This window comes from Cetorhinus maximus, chromosome 8, assembly GCF_964194155.1.
Source record: "Cetorhinus maximus chromosome 8, sCetMax3.hap1.1, whole genome shotgun sequence".
NCBI classification, from domain to species: domain Eukaryota; kingdom Metazoa; phylum Chordata; class Chondrichthyes; order Lamniformes; family Cetorhinidae; genus Cetorhinus; species Cetorhinus maximus.
In genome coordinates, this window is record NC_135886.1 from 44,312,949 (window position 1) to 44,337,968 (window position 25,020).

Genomic DNA, 25,020 nt, shown 5'->3' on the forward strand with positions numbered 1-25,020 from the left:
ATATTATTCCAATCCTCACTCTCACTCCTCGAAGAATATCATTCCAGATTTTATTTAAAGGTGCCAATTGGCCTCAAATCAACTATTTACACTGTGCGTTTGTTTCACTAATCCATTCTCCTAGAGCAAAAAAAAAAGTTTTTGTCTGATCCCTAACCTTGCTCGGAGCTTGTGAATATTGTACCTCTGTCAGGCAATCCTTTAGTCATTGCTGAGTAAAGTAGCTTCTTTCCTTTAATCACTTATTGACCATTATTTATATATATTAAAGGCCCATGGAGACTTACTTTCTCCAGTGAATTTTTCCTTATTTTTGAGTGATTATCCTCCTTGAGGCCTACTTGGGATGAAATAGCTGGGTTCCCTTTGACTCGAGGTGACTACAAGATGACATGCCTGTCAATGGAAGTTCAGAACCAAATCAACTTTCTGTGGTAGACTTGATACTTTATCCAAGTCAGGTAGGTCCACGTTATCCTAGCACACTATTAATGATTGAACAACCAGTCTGGAAGACCCATCACTGGGAGCTGGTAGTCTTTCTACTCTTCTATAAAGCAATGCCTCATAAATCAATGCTCTAACAGGTAGAATGACCCTGATTGTGTGTTGTTGTTAGAGTGAGGGATGTTACAAATACTGAATCTTGTCCTAGATATTCTTTCAAGTACATTCATGCTGGTCGCTGCTTTAAGTGGTCTTACATTTCAATGACTTGTGTACATACACCTGAAGTCTCTCTGTTCCTGAATCCCCTTTAGAATTTTATCCTTTAGTTTAAATTGCCTCACCTTGTTTTTCCTACCAAAATGTATTATAATCTCTGCATCAAATTTCAACCATGTATCCACCCATTCCACCAGCCTGTCTATATCCTCTTGAAGTTTATCACTATCATCCTCACAGTTCACTATATTTTCAAGTTTTATGCTATCTGCAAATTGAAATTGTGCCCTTTACACTCAAGTCTATGTCATTAATATATATCAAGAAAAACAGTGATCCTAGTACCGACCCCTGGGAAACACCACTGTATGCCTTCTCCACTCCAAAAAACAACCATTCAGCATTACTCTCCATTTTCTGTCACTCAGCCAACTTTGTGTCCCCACAGACTTCAGCTTTGCTGGTAAGCCTATTATATGACCCTAATCGAACGCCTTTTGGAAGACTATATGCACCACATCAACTATGTTATCCTCGTCAATTCTATCTGTTACCTTATTGAAAAGCTCAATCAAATTAGTTAAACAAAATTTGCCTTTAACAAATCCATGATGGCTTTCCTTAGTTGATCCACATTTGTCATAATGTCACTGGACTAGTAATCCAGAGGTCCAGGATGATTCTCTGGGGGCGCAGGTTCAAATCCCACCACAGCAGCTTGTGGAATATAAATTCAATTAATAAATCTGGAATTGAATGCTCATCTCAGTAAGGGTGACCATGAAACTATCATCAATTGTCATAAAAACCCACCTGGTTTACTAATGTCCTTGAGGAAGGAAATCTACCATCCTTACCTAGTCTGGCCTATATGTGACTCCGGACCCACAACAATGTGGTTGACTCTTAATCGCCCTCTGAAATGGCCTAGCAAGCCACTCGGTTTACGGGAAATTAAGGATGGGCCACAAATGCTGGCCTTGTCAACGATGCCCATGTCCCATGAAAGAATATCCCATGACTGTTAGTTTAGCCCTGGATTATCATTTACAAATATTTTCCTACCACTGAGGTTAAACTGACAGGCTTGTAGTTGCTAGGTTTATCCTTACACCCTTTTTTAAACAAGAGTATAACATTTGCAATTCTCCAGTCCTCTGGCATCTAAGCAGGATTGGATGATCATTCCCTATGCCGCTGCAATTTCCATACTTACTTCTGTTATGATGTGGCAGGTGGAGCAAATCCACAAGGGAACTTGGTTGCGCTATCACAACGGTTTTGTAATTTGTATTTATTACGAGGAGATATGTGCACTGAAATCAGAAGTAATGAGTCCACCAAGACTTTAGAGGTTAAAAAAAATTGAAATATTTATTAACAAAATAAAAGATTTCAAGCATGTACATAAGAATACAATTACTTACTACTATAACAAATCCTAAAATTCCTAATTGACCTGACTCTCGGTTACATACTCCATTTAAGGTAACAGTCCAAAATAGATTTCAGATTTAAAACAAAACCAGCAAGTTAACACAATACCCACTTGACAGTGGGATTCCAAATGGCTTGTCCATCTTCAGTTACTGGACACAGCAGACTTATGCACAAATGGCTGGAGGCTTCTTGAAGGCTGTTTTATACATCCCTGTTAGATCTTACATGGCCTTCTCTCACATAGCCTTTCATTCTCCTTTATATATGTTTCTCTCTTTTTAATATGTAAATTCTATTGTTCCATATGTTTTTGAAACTGTATCTTCCTCATAATATAAAAACTTTCATGTTGCCAATATTGTTGCCAACCTTTGGGAAAAATAACACAGCTTATCCTTGCTTATCTGGCTAGTTGTAAATGAGTAAGATCCCTTTGAAATCCAAAATCCCTTCATTTATCTAAAAATGTAAATTCCCTTCTCACCTTACATGCTAAGCCAGCATCCATGTTTACTCATTAGCATGTCAAGTATATTTCTATACCTAGCTTCTTTTGATGATTTCAAGCTTGCAGTCTACTTGACTGCAAATGTAATCAAATCACACAGACAGACCCAACTATAATCACACGCATAAACCTACTTCACAATAAACCAGAAAAATATTATGAAAATTATTATACTTCCGACACTCTTCCTTCAGCATCCTTGGATAGATCCCATCCAGTCTCAGTGACTTATCAACTTTAAGTACAGCCGCCCTTTGTAGGACCTCCTGTTTATCCATTTTTTCCCTCCAGTGTCTTAACTATCATGTCTTTCACTATGGCTTTGGCAGCATCTTCTTGCTTGGTAAAGACAGATGCAAAGTACTCAAGCAGTTGCACTCTGGCCCTTCCCCTCCAACATCCCATGGACCCAACCTCTTCCACGGGCTCTACTTTCCCTTATCCAGAATCCAGCTGTGCTCGGGTTATTATTTGGACATCTGCCCACGGCCGGTCCAATGACTCGTGAGGCAGAGGATTGAGCCTGGAAACTCATTGCGCAGCACATCCCTAGAACTGGGAAGTAATGCGGTTCAAGTTCACTATGTGACTTATCAAAGCATCCCCTTTCTAGGGAGGTAAAAAGCAAATTACTACAACAGAGCACATACTGAAAAATAGGAATTCAGCCATCATCTACAGAAACAGAAGGGGTTGGGGTACCTGATCCTTTGTTCATCCACCTGGAGTATCTAATACTTTGCTGACTTCTTTTTTATCCATTCATGGGATGTGGTTCATTGCTTGTTAGACCAGAATTTATTGCCCACCCCTAATTGCCCTTGAGAAGGTGGTGGTGAGCTGCCTTCTTGAACCGCTACAGTCCACGTGGTGTAGGTACACCTACAGTGCTGTTAGAAAGGGAGTTCCAGGATTTTGACCCAGCGACAGTGAAGGAACGGCGATATATTTCCAAGTCAGGATGGTGAGTGACTTGGAAGGGAACTTCCAGGTGGTGGTGTTCCCATGTGCCTGCTGCCCTTGTCCTTCTAGTTGGCAGTGGTCGTGAGTTTGGAAGGTGCTGTCCAAGGAGACTTGGTGAATTCATGCAGTATATCTTGTAGATGGTACACACTGCTGCCACTGTGTGTCAGTGGTGGAGGGAGTGAATTTTTGTGGATGGGCTACCAATCAAGCAGGCTGTATAGTCCTTGATGGTGACAAGCTTCTTGAGTGTTGTTGGAGCTGCACCCATCCAGGCAAGAGAAGAGTATTCCATCATACTCCTGACTTGTGCCCTGTAAATGGTGGACAGACTTTGGGGAGTCAGGAGGTGAGTTACTCACCGCAGGATTCCAAGCTCCTGACCTGCTCTTGTAGCCACAGTATTTATATGGCTGGTCCAGTTCAATTTCTGGTCAACGGTAACCCCCAGGATGTTGATAGTGGGAAATTCAGCAATGGTAATGACATTGAATGTCAAGGGGTGATGGTTAGATTCTTTCTTGTTAGCAATGAGATGACTGACCTCCAACAACCACAACTATCTTCCTTTGTGCTAGGTATGACTCCAACCAGCATAGAGTTTTCCCCTGATTCCCATTGTCTCCAGTTTTGCTAGGGCTCCTTGATGCCACACTCAATCAAATGCGGCCTTGATGTCAAGGGCAGTCATTCTCACCTCAACTCTGCAGTTCAGCTCTTTTGTCCATGTTTGAACCAAGGCTGTAAGGAGGTCAGGAGCTGAGTGGCCCTGGCGGAACCCAAACTGAGTGTCAGTGAACAAGTTATTGCTAAGCAAGTGTCGCTTAATAGCACTGTTGATGACTCCTTCCTTCACTTTACTGATGATGGAGAGTAGACTGATGGAGCAGTAATTGGCCTGGTTGGATTGGTGCTGCTTTTTGTGTGTAGGACATACCTGGACAATTTTCCACATTGCTGGGTAGATGCCAGTGTTGTAGCTGTACTGGAACAGCTTGGCTAGGGGTGCGGCAATTCTGGGGCACAAGTCTTCAGTACTATTGCCAGAATGTTGTCAGGGCCCATAGCCTTTGCAGTATCCACTGCTTTCAGCTGCTTCTTGATATCACATGGAGTGAATCGAATTGGCTGAGGACTGGCATCTGTGATGTTGGAGACCCCCAGAGGAGGCCAAGATGGATCATACACTCAGCACTTCTGGCTGAAGAATGCTTCAGCCTTATCTTTTGCACTGATGTGTTGGGCTCCCTCATCATTGAGGATGGGGATATTTGTGGAGCCTCCTCCTGCAGTGAGTTGTTTAATTGTCCACCACCATTCACGACTGGATGTGTCAGGACTTACAGAGCTTAGTCCTGATCCATTGGTTGTAGAATCGCTTAGCTCTGTCTTTTGCTTGCTTCTTATGCTGTATGGGATGCAAGTAGTCCTGTGTTTTAGCTTCACCAGGTTGACACCTCATTTTTAGTTATGCCTGGTGCTGCTCCTGGCATGCCCTCCTGCACTTTTCATTGATTCACATGGGGTATCTGATTATTTGGTCACTGCTTGTGATTGGGCCTGTCATGCTCTACTCACCATTTGGGGTGAGGGCTGGGATATTTTTAAGATATATTTTGAGTCTCAGGATGTGAGCGAAGCTGGCATTTAGACACACCTCTAGTTGGTGCATGTTTATTACATGCTGAAAGCATAGAAATTAACGCATTCGCAGGTTACATAATAAGGTGTAATAGTGCTATTTCAGTGGGAGCAAGATAAATTACAAAGAACAGGAAAAATCTTCGCAAGCGCACACAATACCAGATATGGATAAATTTTAAATTGACCATCACCTTCAAAACAACAGAACCTACCAAATTTCCTTCATCAAGTTCAGCCATAACGACTGAAGAGCACTGAAGTGATGGAGGTGTGAGTGAAAAATATAAAGCTGCCATCGGTCTATTAAATTAAACAAATATAAAGACAATTTCTTGCATTTCAGTCTTTTTTGTACTGGAAGTGGAGATATACCCCAAAACGCGGTGTATAATTTGTGAATAAACACTGTCTAATGAATCTTTGGAACCCCCCAATTGCAGAGACATTATATTACCAAACATGAAATACATAACGTCAAGCAACGTCCATTTTTGATAATAATTGTACAACCAATTTTGAAATAGCAAAAATATTTGTGTTGTGTTACAGGGAGTCTGTGGAATTTTTATAACACATGAAGTGGGGCGAGAACCCCGTGCTATCTGGTACATCACAGTTCATTCCAGCAAAATACTAAAGAGCAGTTTGATGCTTTTTAGAATGCTATTCTCCCAGATAATGCCAGTGAGAGAATTATTACGGATCGTTACTATGTGACTGGGCGATGTCACCTTATTTTGCATTTTCATTCATTTTGCTCCTGATACAGATGCTAAACAATTGGTTGATCTTTCTTTATATTCAGAGAAACCCTCCCTCAGATTAGCACAATCTCTGTCACCCTTTCTGGTACAAATTTGCCTTGTCGGCAAAGTTTAGTTGTTTGAACAGGTGTGGCCGCATCACCAGGAACTTTCATGATCTCAAAGCTGTTCATCATGTCGGATGATAAAATTTAGCTTGCTTTATTAATAAAATATGGGTGTGGGCTCTGGGTAGGGAAAGAAATAGACTCAGCCATGATGCTCCCCTCAGTTCATAATCTGTCAATATTCCCGTTCAAAGCTCACATATAAATAATGGTCACTGGGTATCGAGGGCAACTGCTACTTATGGAGTTGAACCTCAGCGAGGCATCTTTGTGCTCAAGAGAAGAAAGGAAAAACAAAATATACTGAAAATGAACGAATGAGCCTAGCATAGAATATGTGCACTCTCTTGGAGTGCTACAGATGCACTTTGCAGCGTTCAATAGGCCTAGCATCCCATAATATGTAGTGCAGGCAACCAAAGTATTGCTATACAACAGGTGCTGAAGAGCACAGCATTGGCGCACAGTGTTTGAGTTGGCAACCTTTAGCCCTAATATACAGAGGAGTTTATGGTGCTGGAGAATAGTTTTATAGCACAGACGAGTACAACGTCAGAAAGCACAAAGAATAATGTTTGCTCATGTGGAATCTAGTGGCAATAATTGTAAATGGCAAAAATGCTGTTGTTAAACCTACAGAAATGATCAATAAAAATATTAGCACTTTGTGATTTAAAATGTAGTAATAGTCGAGTTGCAGTATTGTCAACTTACTTTATTACTGTCCCTAACTTTAAGAGTTCTTTTGGAATTGCTCCAATAGATTGCCATTTACTTAATAAACATTAGTCAACAAGAATTCTGATCTCAAATTAATGTCTATCTTCAGAACAAATAAAGATAGCCGAGTGGGGGAGGGGAAAAATTATTGGACAAATATTCCCCGTGCCATGTGTCTAACTTGCACTGTGACGTCGATTGTTTTCCACAGGATATTGAATATTGGGAATACCTTACTATCAAAATCAGTTGAGGTTGACAGTTCCCTTAAAAAGGGAACTGGATAAATATTTGGTTGGGAATAGGGTTAGAAATTACGTATGAAAGGCTACAGATTAAAATGATCAAATACTTTTACAGAACACAATAGCCCAGAATTTCCTGGGGCGGTGCATCTTGCAGCCTGCCAGGTTAGTTAGACCTTTTCCCACATTCTTCAGTTTAAGTTGTTTTTGCCCACAGGATTTTCAGCTGGAGAGTGTGAACCACCTATCCAAACAGCCAACTTCTGTCAGCTTTTACTGGGCTCAATTTGCATGGCGTTGAAACCTTCAACTTCTCATGTTGCAAAGTCTCATGGAGGCTGAAAGGGTTAAATTATGAGAGCAGATTACATAGATTAGGCTTGTATTCCCTTGAGTACAGAAAATTAAGAGGTGATCTAACTGGAATTTTTGAGATGATTAGAGGAATTTATGGGTTGGTTGGAGAGAAACTATTTCCTCTAGTGGGGGAACCCAGAACACGAGGGTGTAAACTTAAAATTAGAGCTAGGTTGTGCAAAGGTGGGCCTAAATTTTACAGTCTCTTCCCAGCGGGTTTTGTAGGTGGGGGCTGAGAGTGAAATAGTACAGATGGGCTACCCGCTGGGTTCCTGCCTGCCCCAATCTCTCAGTGATTTTACGCTGGGGCGGGCAAGGCCTCGGATGGGCCGCCCGGCCTTGCCCCAATTGAAGCCCTTAAGTGGCCAGTTATTGACCTCTTAAAGGCCAATTCCCACACAGCCTCAATGTTTAGGCTGGCGAGAGGAGTTCCTGGGTATGGGGGAAGCCCGAAAATAATCGAATTTAGGCTTCGATCGTGAAGGGGTGGGAGCTTCCACCAGAAACCCCCTTTTAACCTTGAGCAGACCCCCCCCTTAAGGCCCAGTAACTGCTTGACAACTCTCTTTCCCCTGCCTAACCCCTGACAGCCCAATCCACACCCCCCCTCCCCCCCCCGCCCCCACACAACAGGCCTTCCTTACCTTCCCTGCCCTGAGATCCCCAAAACTTACATTTTCCTGAAATCCTGGGACTTAGGCTCCAGGAAGTCCTGTCCACTGCAGCTTCTGGCGCTGCAGGGACTAGAGCTCTTTAAGGCGGGACTTCCTCCCACATGAAGGATGGAATTAATTATGCAATGTAATGGCAGTTGTCCTGTGCCATTGTCCATGATTATGGCTCTCTCAGTCTCTAGCATTTCAGTTAGCTCACCCCTCTGTGAGTTGCAGTTAACCCATTATTGCCTGTACAGTTCACCTGTGTGTGTGGTTTGAGGCTTAGCTTTTTTATATTCTTACAGCTCGGGGGTCATGTCCTTCGTATCCCTATGTTCCTATGTAATAAATTAAGGAAACAGATTGATTGTTTTGTCATTTTTATAGTACTTGATGTTCATATAAGAATGTTTCAAAAGCTTTCAGTACAATAAAACACTCATACTGCTTACAACAGTGAAACTTGTGTATGTGTTTGTGTGTGTGTTTTGTATTTGTGTGTTTGCATGTATGTTTGTGTGTGTTTGTATTTGTGTATGTGTTTATGTATGTGTGTTTGTGTTTTTTGTGTGTGAGTTTCTGTTTGTGTTTTTGTGTGTGTTTGTGTGGTATTTTTATGTGTATGTGTCTATATATTATACATATTTTATATACATATATATATATATATTACTGCCTTTAATATGGTGAAACATCCTGTGGAATTTCACAGGAGCACAATCAAACAAAATAAAAATAGATATTAGAACAAAGGACCCAAAACTTGGTCAAAGAAGTAGGTTTTTAAGGAGTATCTTAAAGGAGAAGAGACAGGTTGAGAGTTGGGGAGGTTTAGGGAGGGAATTCCAGAGTTTAGGGCCTAGACAGCTCAAGGTACGTGGTCGCCAATGGCAAAACTCATGGATGTACAAGAAGCCAGAGTAAATGGAGTGCAGGTCTTTTGGAGGGTTGCAGGCTTGAGGGGATTACAGAGATTGTGTGGGGCCATGGAGAGAATTGAAAACCAGGATGAGAATTTTAAAGTCAATAACAAAATGTTATATGATTACAAGCATCAACAGGAAACAAATAAATGGCGAATAGACCTTTTTAAAATGGTTTGAAAGAATGTGCAAGAGGAAGAAATCCTGTTTAAATGTTTGTGCAATGTTGCACAAATAAGTATTGTAGCAGAAAAGCAAAACACTGCAGACGCTGTAAATCTGAAATTAAATGCTAGAAATACTTAGCAATTGAGGCAGCATCTGTGATGCTTCTGATGAAGGGTCATCACAACCTGAATTTTTAATTCTGTTTCTCTCCACAAATATTGCTTGACCTGCTGAGTATTTCTAGCATTTTCTGTTAAGCACAGTATTGTGGTAGCCCTGCTAATTGGTTGGTATTGCCACCTAGCGTCTAAAAGTGGACGAGACTGTCAATGCCACTTGTTGAACAAATTCTGGGAGCATTTTCAGATGATGCCTTGTTAGGACTGTAATATCGCACTAACTTAAAATAAAATAAAGACTCCCCAAAGGTTGTGTGGGTAGATGCACCACATAGTGTTTGTGTGCGTTTGCATTTGTGTATATGTTTATTTACCTGGTATCCTGGGATTTAGGATCCAGGGGCTGCCTGCAGTCCCAATCCTGTCCCCCTCAGCTTCTGACGCTGCCGGGACTGCAGCCAGAGAACCCTGAAAGTCCCATGTTCGGTTCCTGATTTGTGTTAAATTTGTTGACTTCAAGTGGGAGACCAGTTAGCATTCTATCAGACATGCTCAGAGCCCTCAGTTTGGTGGAGGGTAAAAATGAACAAGAGCTCCTGATTCTGATTACTATTCAGTTATGGCTATTGAGTGCGGATGTCGAGTGGAATAGGATCATGCCACACAGTCGAATAGCCTGCCTGCAGTTTCATGCCAATGCTCACATATGAAGAATTACTCACTTACGCAAGAGACCAAAAGACCAATTTCCAGCCAAGAATAGGCTCAACCAGGAGAAAAAGGGGGAAATATGAGTTTAATGGAGTAAAGTCCAGTTAAGTTAAACTCTGATGGAACAAATGTTCCTGATGCTCAGATAGTTCCATTCTTTGTAATAGAAAATACAATGTCACATTCTGTCAGGTAGGGCAGTTTGTTCACAGCACTACAGACTGTGTCATGGAGAAATAAAACACAATTTCATTCTCATCACTCTCTTCATGGTGATACTATTCTGTATCCTTAAAGTGGACTGCATGTCCCTTCCATCCAAGAAAATAACACACTGAATATATCGCATACCTGTTACTTAATATTGAAATTTCAAATATTTATATCTATAATTTTTAATAATACATCACTATATTAAACCTGGCACAATATAACATGTATTTGCAAATTATGTAATCATGTTACATATTTTTAAATGTGATCATACAATAACACGTGGTTATGACTTTGCAAAATGCAGTGTCTAATATTATAAAAATATGCAATACTATGTTGTTTCTAACTTTGTGAGGTTAGATAATGTATCACTTGTTCTAACCTTGGTCAATGGATTTGATATTCATGTAATTAGGTTTGTTTATGACCTTGAAAGACATTTGCGTTCACATCTTAAACTGCATTCTCATGCCATTTTTATATTGCAATGGTAGATTTTACTCACAAAATTGCATGTAGGATTTTGTATTTCTACTGACCCCTTGCACAATGGTGCTGTTGGAAACAGGTTTGATTATTGAACCTCTGCCAACTGGCACCATTGCCTGTCTTAACATCTTGCATTTATAAAATCCCTTTAATGCAGTAAAATGTTTCACAATACTCGCCTGAAACTTTATCAAATAAAGATAGACACATACAACATAGAGAGATATTGGGAGAAGTGATCAAAAGCTAAGGAGTGTTTTAAAGGAGGAAAGAGAGGAAGAGAGGTAGAGAAGCGAAAAAGTTTAGGGAGGGAATTCCAGGGCGCAGCTAGGAGGCTGAAGGCATGGCTGTCAATGGTGAAGTGATGAAAGTCAGAATTGGAGGTGTGTAGGGATTTTGGAGGATTGTAGGGCTGGCCTAAGTTACAGAGATAGGAAAAGATTTGAAAACCAGATGAGAATTTTAAAATTGAGGCTTTTCTGTATTGGGAACCACTTGTACGTCAGCTGCCTGAGATGTGATAAATGAATAGGACTTGATGTGGGTTAGGATGCGATTGTTAAGAGCAATAGCTATTAATAATGCAGATGCAGGTGGTGATATAGCATGTTACCAGAGTTTAACAAATCTTTATTGGTGAGGTTTTACTGCAAATGCTTTTACATTTCTGCTGACATCCATCGTCACTCAGTCAAATCCTCAGGCTGTTTCAAACCGACCAGGATGTCACTGATGTACAATGTAAAAGCAGGATTATTCTGATGAATTTCTGTCAAACAATGCATAATAGAAAAAAGCAACAGCATCTTATCACACAGTGAGGGAATCAATTCACACCAAATGAATTATTTCTGATTGATGAAGCCACTGTTATTTAGTAAATTTGGTGTCCAATTTGTGATCTCCTGAACATTACTGGCCTGAAGTCTAGTTAATTTGTTTTTAGTGATGTTGATTGAGGATCAGGACACTAGGTGAACACCCATATTCTTTTTTGAATAGTGCAATTTGATCTTTTATATGCACTTGAACAGACAGATGAGCCTTAATTTAACATCTTATTTGTAGAATGGCTCCTCTAGCAACACAGTACTCCTTTGGTACTGCACTGGAAGTGCCAAGTATGGTCTAGTTCTGTTATGCGCCATGAACCCAAGACCTTCTGACTTAGAGGTGAGCATATTTCCACTAAGGCAATCTGAATGAAAAAGACTTATATAGCACCTTTCACAAACACTGGACATCTCAAAGTGCTTTACAGCCAATGAAGTACTTTTGTAGTGTAGTCACTGTTGTAATGTAAGAAATGTGATAGTCGATTTTTGCACAGCAAGCTCCCACAAACAGCAATGTCTTAATGACCAGAGAATCTGTTTTCTTTAAGTTGATTGAGTGATAAATATTAGCCAGGACATCGTTAGACAATTTTTGAGAGACCACACATCACTGTTTATTCCAGGAAATCACAGGGCACTGCCTGTTACTTTCCACCTCTTAATTTCAGAGGATAGAAGATTATGGCCAGCACTTGTAATATTCCAGTGTGGGGGATAGTGTCATAGCGGTAATGTCGTGGGACTAGTAATCCAGAGGCCCAGGCTAATGCTCTGGGGATATAATTTCAAATCCCACCATGGCAGCTGGTGGAATTTAAATTCAAATAATAAATCTGGAATATAAAGCTAGTCTCAGTAATGATGACCATGAAACTCATTTTTTTTTTGTTGTAAAAACCTATCTGGTTCACTAATGTCCTTTAGGGAAGGAAATTTGCTGTCCTTACCTGGCCTGGCCTAGATGTGACCCCAGATCCACAGCAATCTGGTTGACTCTTAACTGCCCTCTGAAATAGCCTAGCAAGCCACTCAGTTCAAGGGCAAGTAAGGATAGGCAATAAATGTTGGCCTTGCCAGTGACACCCACATCCTGTGAAAGAATAAAGGAAAAAATATATACGCTGAGAAGCCCGAGCAGTGACTGTGAAACCTCATAGTATTAATCCTCCTATTTTAGTAGTAATTTGCAAATTTATTGAAAAGTTGGTTTTTTGTTATGGACTTGATTTTCCACAGGTTTCTCATTAGAAACATCAAATTTTATTTACAGGCTACAGCAGCTGTTACATGCTTCTATCAAGCTCCACAACTAGAAGAATTCCTACTCTAAGGTTCCCTGCACTTGGAGCTGATTCGTTCACACTGCCATGTGATACTATACAACACAATAAGTCTTAAAGCTGCAGTCACTATATTCCTTAAAGCTACTATTATTACAACTTTGTTGAAACCTCTGGAGGAAACAGTTAATCAAATTTGCATTTTGTGTTTCGCTGATCGATATCCTTACGTAGCATTTTTAAAAATTTCATTAATTTTATATGTTGGAAGCAACTTCTTGGCTGATGGCTCCCTCTTAAGGTTCAGCTTAAGAAGACCGCCATCCCTGAAGTGTATGACAGTAAGACCAGTATGACAAATTACAGAGCTGCCAATTGGATGGATGGATGGGATAAAGAATTTGCAGTTCTACAGAGCTTTGCACCCTCGGGACATTCGGAAAAGCTCGACCAGCAAAGAATGACTTGTAGAACGGCAGACACTTATGAAGACAGACTCAGCAGCACAGCAAGATTCCAGCAAGGGAAAATGATCATCATCTGTTGGTTCTGACTGTGGATTTGGAGATGTGTTCACTGGAGGGAGGAAATGTCAGTGTGTTTAGCAAATTAGTAAATGTATTTTACTAACATGTCATTTTCTAAAACATTTATCCCTCCAGTCCTCAAGGACTGGTGTGTTGGAGTCTAATAGACACACAGTTCACCAAACAGATTCCAACTCGGGCTGGGTTAAGTCAGCCGCTACGACGTCAGTGCATGGGCGGCGGCCCCAGACATTTACCGCAAACCCTTTCCGTTCTTGTTCCTGGTTTAGTGTTTGGGGGTTACACACGCACTCGGAACTTCGCTGAAGGTAAGGAAGGTGTGGAGTTAGCAGCTTTGGGCAAGGAGCTACTGCTCTGCAGCCTGGGCTGAACTCACTGGCGAATGACATTGAGAGGACGGACAGTGTGTGTCAGAGTGAGAGGCTCAGCATGTCTTTTCCGGGTCTCCAGGACGGAGTCTCTGCGCTGGAGTTTCCCCAGTCTGGGCTAGACAGAGAGGGATCTCTTAAACCCCCCATTTACTGAGAACTGAGTCCCTTCCCGGAAGGAAAGCAGTAAAACTTGGAAATGAAGGGAACTGCTCTTGTGAACCTTCAAATGAAATTCCAGTGTTACTGCTGTCCGTCCGCATTACTGATTGTTTAAAAAACTGAGATGACAATTTTGAACTGTTTTCACTTCTCGCCTCAATCACTCCCAATGAGTTCTCGCGCTCCCCAATTAATAACTTGGAGTAAATGCACGCGTTTGCAGAGTGATAGAGCAGAGCTCCCAGCTCTCCAGACCAGACTCACCGCGTTAATTTTATTACACACGGGTTTTTAAATAACAGATATATTGTAATGTTTTGTAGATTTAGGGTTGTGTGAGGGGAGAGCAGAGAGGCACTGCACCCCAGTGGACCTTCAAAGCAACAATAACCCTGGCTGCTTCAATGCTGGAGTTGGAGTGATGATCTCCTCCTTGTGCTGTAACGGGCCACTCATCAAGGTCACTGATGGTTCAAGTCCCCCTGATATAAACGGACAGGGAGCTTCCGCCGGCTGAGCTGGGGAGTAGCGCCTGAGGAAAGTCCATCCCTTGAAAGTGCCGTACGGCAGACTTATGTAAGCCTGAATAGCAGGCATCAGATGTAGGAAGGAGTCCATATCTGAAAAAGTTTTTTTTTTATTCACTCATAGGATGTAGGCTTCACTGGCTGGGCCTTCGCTGCCCATCCCTAGTTGCCCTTGAGAAGGTTGTGGTGAGCTGCCTTCTTGAACCACTACAGTCCCTGTTCTCCCCCCCGCAACAAAATTGAAGAGGTTTGGCCTCTCAGCTCACGTGTTGTCCTTAGTTCAGTAATAGCATCTTTCCTCTGAGCTGCAAGGTCATAGGTTCACGGCCCACTCCAGAAACTTGAGTACAAAAATCTAGGCTGACAATTCAGTGCAGTACCAAGGGTGTACTGCATTGTTGGAGTACTATCTTTCAGCTGAGATATTAAACCTAGGTCCCTTCTGGTCTCAGTTACATATAGAATATCTCATGACACTATTTGAAAAAGACCAGGAGAGTTCTCCTTGTATATGCTTATCCCTGAACAAGCATCACTAAACAAGAATATCTGATCATTATTTCATACTGTTTGTGGGGAGCTTGCTGTGTGTAAATTGGCTGCTGTGCTTCTGTACATTACAACAGTGACAACAATTCAAAGGTATTTCATAGGCAGTGAAGTGCTTTGTGGATGTCCTGAGGATGTGAAAGGTGCTACATAAATGCAAGATCTTCCTTAGCTTTGATTATTCCCTAGAGAATGGTGTAAGGTGACCATGTCTTATAATTCATTAATAGTGCAGCTAAGACTAGGTTCTGCCTGTGGCTTTTGTGTTGAGTTAAGGCTGCAGAGTGCAAAATATTACTTTAAACAAACTGTTCCATTCAAAGAGAATGTGGCATAGCGGTAATGGACCAGTAATTCAGAGGCTCAGGCTAATGTTTTCGGACAAGGGTTCAAATCCCACCACGGCAGCTGGTGGAATTTAAATTCAATTAATAAATCTGGAATTGAAAAGCTAGTCTCAGTAATGGTGACCATTGTTGTAAAAACCCATCTGGTTCACTAATGGCCTTTAGGAGGAGGAAATCTGCCATCCTTACCCAGTCTGGCCTACACGTGACTCCAGACCCACAGCAATGTGGTTGACTCTTAACTGCCCTCTGAAATGTTGGGGCAAGCCACTCAGTTCAAGAGCAATTAGAGACAAGCAGCAAATACTGGCCTTGTCAGTGATGCCCTCATCCCATGAAAGAATTAAAAAGAAACCTGTGGCTGGGTCTACTACTGTGGGCAAATTCAAATGTTGAATGCAACTACATCAGCCACTTCCATTTGCTGCTTCCCTTGAATTGACATCACGTACTGTATTAGTAGAATTCAGTAAGTATGTTGAGAAGTGCAGTGAAATACACTGCTCAAACATATTTTATATTTATCAACTTTTCTTAGGAAACCAGAAACATCTGTCCCCTTCAGTGATTCTGGAAAGCATGGCACCTGTGTGGGCACAGATTGCTGGATTTGCCACACTACCCCATGTTGGAGGTTTCTTTGGCTGGTACTTGACAAGGTCACAAGTGCCTACATGGTTTGAGAACCTGAAGAAGCCATCATGGCGGCCACCCAGTAAGATGATCCCTGTGGTGTGGACCACTTTATACACGGGAATGGGGTGAGTACAGTTTTGTTATAATTCATTATGATGAGGAAAGCAATGGGAAATATTCTACACAACGTTGGCGTCAGGATTTATTGGGACTCTGCTATGTGCTTTCAGTGACATGTACTCCTAGCACAAGAGCATAAGTATGTGATCTAACACTCTGTGGGGTAATGTTGGTGAACTGACAGTGTCCAGTATGGCACAGCTCTAATCAAAGCAGTACAGTGCCTAGTGACAAGAGTGTGAGACAAGGCAATTGATGTAAATGAGACATATATGATGTGCTGCAAGTTTACAGTAGCTGATCCCATTTACACCATTGTATGACTGTGTTTAGTTTGTATAATATCAGATAATGCACCTATGATTGTAACACAACATATAACTCTCATGTTGCCTTTACTGGAGTTGCAATTTTTTTTTCATTATTGCTGAAAAGGGAGATATGTCAAAGAAGCTTTTTGTCTTAAACACTTTAGGCCAAATGTAAGAGTGCCAAAAAATTTGTGTTTTGCATTTGTCCTGATGAATGAGAGACAAAAAGCTTCAATAACACATTCAAATTGTGTACTACCAAGCAACTATTTCTTACCCTTGCTTTGGGATTTGATGTTGTTGACAGCAAGGCTAGCATTTATTTCCCAAACCTAATTTTCCCTGAAAAGGTGGTAGTGAGCAGTAGGTACAACGACAGTGCTGCTAGGAAGGGAGTGATATATTTCCAAGTCAGGATGGTGTGTGGCTTGGAGGGAAACTTCCAGGTGGTGGTGTTCCTATGCATCTGCTGCCCTTGTCCTTCTAGATGGTAATGGTCGGGGCTTTGGAAGGTGCTGTTGAAGGGGCAGTGCATCTTGTAGATAGTACACACTGCTGCCACTGTGTGTTGGTGGTGGAGGGAGTGAACGCTTCAGGTGGTGCACTTGCAACGATGGGGTGGGGCTATGAGGAAGAGAAGGAGAGCGAGAGAGAACAAGGTGGGACCATGGCAGGGAGCAGATCACGTGAGATAATTATGGAGCAGAGAGAATGTTTAATTGAGGCAGAAGAGAGAGAGAGATATGAGATGAGCTGAGGGTCTTGACAAGGGGGGGATGTGTGAGGAGAGGTGTTTGAGTGGGATTGTGCTTGGGACAAGCGCCAGTTGAAGATCATACTGATCTTCAGTATGGACCATTCCCCATTCCAAGTGGATGGAGTGGGGCGGGGTGTTGTTTGGTGGTGATTTGTTATTAACTCGCAAGTAAGCCACTGACCCTAACTCAAACCGATGCTTTCTTTTTCATAAGCGTAGCTTGTACCCAAGTTAACATGTTACAATGAAAGTGAACATCACTGTAGAGGATAAAGTCATCACTCCCAAGAGCTCCAAGTAAGGAATCGCATTAGGAAAACAGGATTCCATTGATGGAATGACTAATCAGCGCATTGATCCTTGAATTATGTCTTTCTCATTGAAGTGCCTCTTGATCATGCTGATAAATTGTTGTTGGTGTTTTCATAGTTATGCTTCCTACTTGGTGTGGAGAGATCTAGGGGGTTTCACAAGTGAAGCACTCGTTCCTTTTGGCCTGTATGGAACTCAGTTGATTTTGAATTGGACATGGACTCCAGTATTCTTTGGGGCGCACAGATTAAACCTGGTAAGTACCAGTGTCTTCCTCAGATCATTACCATTATTTTACATCTTTAGAATTGTTTTTTATTCTTCCCTTACTTTAGATCTCTTGTGCTACACATTATCCCCTGACAGACAACCAGTTCCCATTCCATTGCCACTGCTACACTGCAACCAGCTCCTGGTCCGATGGCGCTGTAAGGAGTCCCAAGGGTCACTTGTAGTCAATGGCCCCAGCAGATATGCTGCTCATTAATTCTTTGGGACTCCCTTTTTTGCTTTTGTCAGTCCCTGGAGATTTTTTTATTTATTCATTCATGGGATGTGAGCGTCATTGGCAAGGCCAGCATTTATCGCCCACCATGAATTACCCTTGTGAAGGTGGTAATGAACTCCACCATGAGCAGCTGCTGCCTGTGTGGTGAGAGTACTCCCACAGTGACAAATGAAGGAACAGCAATATATTTTCAAGTCAGGATGACATGTGACTTGCAGGCAGTGGTGATCCCAGGCACCTGTTGCCCTTGTACTCCAAGATGAGAGAGGTCACGGGTTTGGGAGATTGTCAGAGAAGCCTTGGTGAGTTGCTGATGTGCATCCTGTAGATGGTCCGCACTGCTGTCACAGTGCACTGGTGGTGGACAGGTTGCTTTATCTTGGACACTGCTGAGCTTCTTGAGTGTTCTTGGAGCTGCATTCATCCAGGCAAGTAGAGAGTACTCTATCCTACTCCTGACTTGTGCCTTGGTGACTGGCCTGTATCTCAGCTCCATCTACGCACCTTGGTGCCTTAATATACTTGCCTAGCAAACATCAATCGATCTTAATTTTGAAATTTTCATTTGATCCCCAATTTCAGCCTCAATCTTTTGGGTGCGCGAGTTCCAGGTGGCCATTGCCCTTGTGAGGAGAAGTGCTACCTGATATCAGCTCTGAACTGCCATAGCTCCAATCTTAAGGTTTGGCCCCTTGTTGCAGATTCCACCACCAGAGGCAGTAGTTTCTCTTTATCTTACCAAATTCTTTAATCATCCTAAATACCCCAATTAGATCGACTCCTACATTCAAGAGAATACAACCTGCTGTGGCTCAGTTCATAGCACCCTCGCCTTTGAGTCAGAAGTTTGTGGGTTCATGTCCCACTCCCGGAAAAAAAAACCAAGAACTGTGAATGTACTCGAAAGAGTTACAACCTGTCACCATAACTTAACCCTTTAGACCTGGTATCACTGCAGTAAAGCTGCACCTCACATCAAGGCCAAATACATCCTTCCCGAGGTGTGATGCTCAGGACAGCAGGCCTAACCAGAGCTTTCTGCAGTTGTGATATAACTTCAACTTATACTGTGCCTTATCATGCCTCCTGGAAACATCTTAAAATGAATTACTCTAAAATTAAGTGTATATTATGTATGCTAATGGAACCATTTTGCACACAACAAACTAACAGAAATGATTGACAGTTTATTTGCTTTTGATGCTGTCAGTCGAATGAAGAATAGGCTGTGTTTGTTGCCAACGCTGTGCATGCGCAGCTCTAGTGTTTTACTCCATGATGTCATTGCGAGTGACAGAGTGGGCTGCGGCCTGGAGCACAGATGCTTATCAAACAGTTATTGGAGTTGAGGACAGATTTTTACAACTCCTGCTTCCTTAACTAGCATTCCCCATCCCCCGGAGCTACTGGGCACTTTAGGAATTTACCCAGAACTTACATAAAATGGCTTGATAGCCCGTTAGTGGCCCTCTCAAAGCATTTAAAATCTAATCACAGAAAGGGGAGGCATGTGTATGGATGTAAGTGCACAATCCAGAGTTCTCTCCATGATCCTGAAAACTGGATTGGCAGCAGTGCAATAAAATCAGGACCTGCCTGGTCAGAATCAGCGCTGTAGACTATTAGATGTTACATAAACACAGGCAATGAATGGGAAGGGGTATGCAAATAGCCCCCTGTGTCTAGGGCAACACCTTTTAAGTGAATAATTCCCAGTCATTGCTTCTCTGAGGGTCCCATTATTAACAATCTGCACAATGTCATTGGTTTATCGTGGTTAGATAAATCAAATCCATACAGTCTTCAAGTAACGTGATCTTAAAGGGTCAAACAATCACAGCAAAGCAGAATGATGTTATTGGTTTTCCGCATGTGTGGAGCAGTGTGCATGGCAGTCAGGTATCGGCGGCCATCTTGTGCAGCCATCATGCATTGGCAGGAGGCACAGTGTGAAGAATATTGGTCAAGACAGTGAGAGAATCCCTTCTCTTCACTTGTGTCATGGGAACAGGAAATTCCTCCTTAATGGAGCACTGTCTCAGTACCACAGCAAGATGTCAACATGGAGTGGAGTGTAGACCTGCAATCTTCCTAAATGAACTAGAAGATTTAAATACACACAACAGTTTAATATCAGCTGCTATGGGTTTAGGGTTTTTCCTTAGAGGGTAACTCCTGTGCTCAGATCAGGAAAGGTCAGACTCTTCCTAACATGTGGATGTGTGTGTAGTGTTAATCGATTGCTAACAAATTGCTTATTATTTAGAGCCTACGGGGAAACCCTACAGGGATGTGTAGTTCATCCATATGTTAACCACGTATCACTCAGTTTTAAAAAACTGTGAGAATACACTCTGCTTTAAAAACCGAACATTTAAAAATAATTAATTTTTCCAAATCTTTCTGTGGAAAAATGGCCAAAGGAATTCTGAAGCCATGAGCGCAGCCAATGTATTAAAGTTTTCAGTGAAAGTGTCATGGTACTTGGCAACACTCCAGTATAATGCTGCTACTGAAAGAACATCAACTCACTCTGACAGGGTTAAATCTTTCTACTAAATTGCTTGGCTTTTGTAAAATGTCTCTTTTAGAGGTTTATAAAACTTAAAAAAAATTATTTGCCTGTCTGCCCAGTTGCTTTGCTTATTCCCTCATCCATTTTATTTTACAATAATGACATTTTAAGAATGAATATGCCATGTTTTCTCCACCCTCTGCTGATATACCTTACATCTCAGGGTTGGAGCCCAATCTGGAAAATGTGGTCTTTAATTAAAATTAAAAACTAGCTCCAAAGATCATTTTTAATCAACTGGGAGATAGTGTGTTGAACTTTGACCTTGTGTGTCATCATTAAAGTTATTTGGTTAACTTTTTTGATTTTCTTGGCACCAGGCTGACTGCTTCCATTAGAAGCCAATGAGATAAATTGTTGGCAGCAACTCACCAGGACCAGTTCTTGTTGGCCATTTGGCAGTTAAGTCTTTGGTTGATAAAGTCAGAGCTGATCAAAGCCACGGTCTCTTAATTGGTTCTTGGAAGTGTAAACTGATTACAGACATCTAGTTAGCAGTGTGATCACCATGGCTATATTGTATATTTCTCTTTTCTTCCATGTAATTTACTTATATACCAGGGAATGGAAATTGAATTCTGCCCCTAAGCTCTGGTTTTGTGATTTGTTTTTTAAATCAAAGTATCTTCCAAAATATTCAGAGTATAATGTCTCCCAATTTCTCTGATTTGGTGATGGCTTTGAAGCCCCTGGTTAAATGCTGCGTCTAGTTACTTTATCCACAGGCCGAGTATTAAGGTTTGTCCAAATGTGTAGCCTTACTTTTCTGCTAGTTTACCTTTGATCTGGTGACTAGTGGCAGTGAGGCTCAGGAAGAAACTAATTTCTGTCAAGAGTTTTAATATTTCTGTTTTATAAATGTTTGATGGATTCACCCTCTTTTCTGTCCTGGATTTGTTCCCTTTTCTACCCAGGTTTGCTCAGTAGGGAGTAGATCAGATTTTTGCCCCAGCTACATCGACGTTGACATTCTGAATCAATGGGCAAGGGTTTGATAAATGTTCTGTTGGTAGGGTGGATGGACTATCATCAAGCACAATAGAGGATATTGTACTGGAAGATGTTGGGATCCAATTTGGATATTGAAAAGCATTAGTGTCCAAGGTCCAAGCCTTTCTGGCGAGTGTAGACTTTGCCTAGTCTAGTGCATTGTGATCATGTTTCAGAAGTTTCATAAGCTAAAAGTTTGATTGTAATTATCTGAGCCCTTCATCTTACTCTTTCTCTTTTGGTTCCTTAGGCCTTGATCAATATTCTTTGTCTATATGGCACTGTGGTGGGCACGGTGGTATCCTGGTACCCCATCAACAAAATGGCGTCACTGCTTCTGGTGCCGTATCTTGCTTGGCTGACTCTTGCCTCAGCTCTTACATATTGTATCTGGAGGGACAACCCAGATAAGAAGGAGAATTAAGAAAAGAGCTTCAATGGATGAAATACCCATCTTCAGTCGTCCTTTCAACCCAACTTGCTATCGCCACAAAAGACGGCCTGGGGTGTGGCGGGGCTGGGTGGGGTGGGTGGGGGAATGACTTGCGGTAGTTATTTTGTTTTACTTGTTATGCTTATTAACAAAATATGGATTTAAAACAAAGGAATGTTTTTGGCAGGTTTGTGTGTGTGCGCGCACATGTGTATGTATTTGTGTGTGCGTGTGTATTTGCACACATGTGCACGAAGCAAAGGCGAACAACCAGAAAAAGCCAGTCGCTCCATGTGAAGCTTGTCCCTCTAATACCCTAACACTCTCACTGCAGTATCGAGCCTCCTACTGAGCAACAACAATGAATTGCCTCTACTATCTGCCTATATAATCTATTATTCCTTTTATTGCCATCCTACATCAATCAGACCAGAGACCCTGCCACCCAAAATCTCAACAAGAATACAGTAATTGTTTGAATAAGTTTGAAAATTGGCAGAAGATTATAGAGAGATGTGTATGGGATTGATGCCTGGACATTAATGTTCGAACATTAAAGTTCAGGCTTTGATCTAATTATCAGGGAGAGGGTTTACATATTCTGGTTGTATTTTAACTATTTGTTTGATGTTTACTAGTACAACACAGCCTTGGATTCAGTGTAAAGTTACTGCGTCCCTTTGTACTTAAAACCTCACCATGGTGAAGCAGTCCATATGTTCAAAAGATTGTGCCTGCTTAATTCTCGAGTGTAAGATTCGGTGCATTAGCATATGCTTGGATTTTGAGTGTTGCTATCCACTGGCTTCATGCCCACTTAATGAATGTATAAACTTTCCAATGAGCTTGGGCTATTGTGTGTCGCAGTCATTCATGAACATACACTCAATACATACGTTTGATCCCACAAATACCTAACCATAATGTGCATGACCTTTTTACTTCCTTGATGTTGTTGCTGATTAATATGTAACATCTTCACAGATAAATTCATTACAAAAATGAGGCCATTGATAATGATGTATATGTGTACAGTACAATACCACCATGTACAGAGCTAAGATAAATAGATGTTGATTTTTTTAAGCCTATTGAAAAAATATTTTCCTGTACCAAAAATAAATTAATTACGTTCATTTTTAAAAATAAATGAAGGTACATGAGAACAAGATTTGCCTGAACAGACACGGGAGCTGAATTAACCTGACCATAAAAAAAAGATTTGCACTTGGAGAGCACCTTTCATAATCTCAGGATGTCCCAAAGCACTTTACAGCATATTAAGTACTTTCCTGAAACGGAGTCCCTGTTGTAATATCGGAAATATAACAGCCAATTTGCAAACAGCAAGCTCACTCAAACAGGAATGATGCGATAATGATATTCAAGTATTGTTGGTTGAGGGATAAATGTTGGCCAAAACATTGAGAGAGCTCCCCTACTCTTATTTAAAATAGTGCCATGGTATTTTTACATCCGCCTGCCACTAAACCATGGCGGACGAGACTTGGAGGGTGAGAAATTCTTCTCTGTAGCTCTGTTTTTGCTGGGGCACACATGAAGGCACCCCAGGGTGCATGAGAAGATTGTGAATCAATGCTCTCTGAAGTCAAACAGCCCAACTGGTGGCTGGATGTTAGGATACCAAATTTATACCACATTGGCCTAGGCAACATTTTTGGGTGTTACTCTGCAAATATCATGCATTAAGTTGCAAGATGGACCCTGCATTCCTTAAAGGTTCCAAATTGCCAGTGAGGTAATTTTTTAAAGAACTTCTGCTATTGGAAAGTGCCTGGAAGTCTTTGAGAATGTTTTTGGAGGTGTTGTGGTGAGTTATTGGATTTGTCTGCGTTTCTGCATCCTCACAGGGAGGGTGGAGGGTGAGGTGATCTGTCCACGTAAAGGCTGTAACAGGTATGGGGGCAGAAGTGGTTGCGTCTCTGGGTCTGCAGCATCACCGGGAGCTGGAGCAGAGGCTGCGGAGGGGGCAAGCTCTGGACTATGCCCTTTGCTAACTTGGAGCCTGACTCTCCCATGTCCCTTGACAGTGGCAGGAGGCTCTCTGGGAGGCCAGCCAATGCACCCAGCATCTCAGTGTGCTATTCAGTGTTCTCCTGTATGCCATCCCCTTGTGGCCCTCATCTGAGTCTGAATTAGTAGAACTTGTCTGCAACCTTGCCCTCTGGTGAGTTGGCAATCAAACAATCTTTTACTGCTGCCCTGGCTGCAGCTGCTCATGACCAGATGCCTAACCACATGCTGATTCCCAACTCTGCATTAGCCTCCAAGGTATGTGCAGTGCCTGTATCTGACTGAGCTGGTGGCTGTGAGTGTCAGATCAAATGACGGGACCTCTTCATTAGTGCTGTGCTGTTGCCCCCTCTCCTCCTGGGATTCCTGTGGCTGGCAAGGTGGTAGTTCTTGGGTGTCTGAAAGCAAGAAATCAGAAAGGAAAGGTTAGTGTGAGGGAAGGGGGTTGGTGTGGGAAATGAGAAGTTTATGGTCACACATCCAGCAGCTTACACATCAGACCATACAGTGGATGAGGGTGAGCTGGAAGTTGAGAAGGGTCATAAGGCTGGAACATTCAGTTATCCTCAATATTCTTAGTGACGCCGGATGCCACAGACTCCGCCACAGCTGGCCCCATGATACTGAGAACTAACTCCTCTAGAGTGTACGTGTGCTTGTCTCCCATCAGCTGTGCTCTGCTCCCTTCTATTGTGTACCACCTTGTCCTGCAAGAAAGAGAGGCAGAATGTCAATGACTGTGTAGCACTGTGTTTGGGTGATGTACCTGCCATAGCTGAATAGCTGTGGGTATGTGGAGACAGTGAGAGGTTGGAGTGAGGCTCGGACCATTGGTAGGTGTGTCTGTGTGTGATCGAGGTGGAGATTATGGATATTATGTGTGAGTCCTGAGAGCTGGGTGTGTGATAGGGTTGTGGTGCATTGGGCAGAGAGACACTGATGGTGAGATGAGTAGGAGATTTCAAGTGAAGATGCAGTTAGTGACCTTAACAAAATGTGTGAGATCATTGGACTTCTTATGACGCTGTTAC

At 41.9% G+C, this 25,020-nt stretch overlaps 1 protein-coding gene across 3 annotated transcripts in view; it reads left to right on the plus strand.

The window, feature by feature from the left end:
• LOC144683586 (translocator protein-like) overlaps positions 1–23,124 on the plus strand; it is a 91,288-nt gene extending 68,164 nt beyond the window's left edge. The window contains exons 1-4 of one of the 3 annotated variants that reach the window (XM_078546757.1): positions 13,275–13,403; positions 15,852–16,074; positions 17,567–17,705; positions 21,773–23,124. In XM_078546757.1, the coding sequence (XP_078402883.1) occupies positions 15,893–16,074; positions 17,567–17,705; positions 21,773–21,946 (495 nt within the window). In that variant the 5' untranslated portion in view covers positions 13,275–13,403; positions 15,852–15,892 and the 3' untranslated portion in view covers positions 21,947–23,124. The other 2 variants (XM_078546756.1, XM_078546755.1) reach the window with 2 other exon arrangements.
• The last annotated feature ends 1,896 nt before the right edge of the window (positions 23,125–25,020 follow it).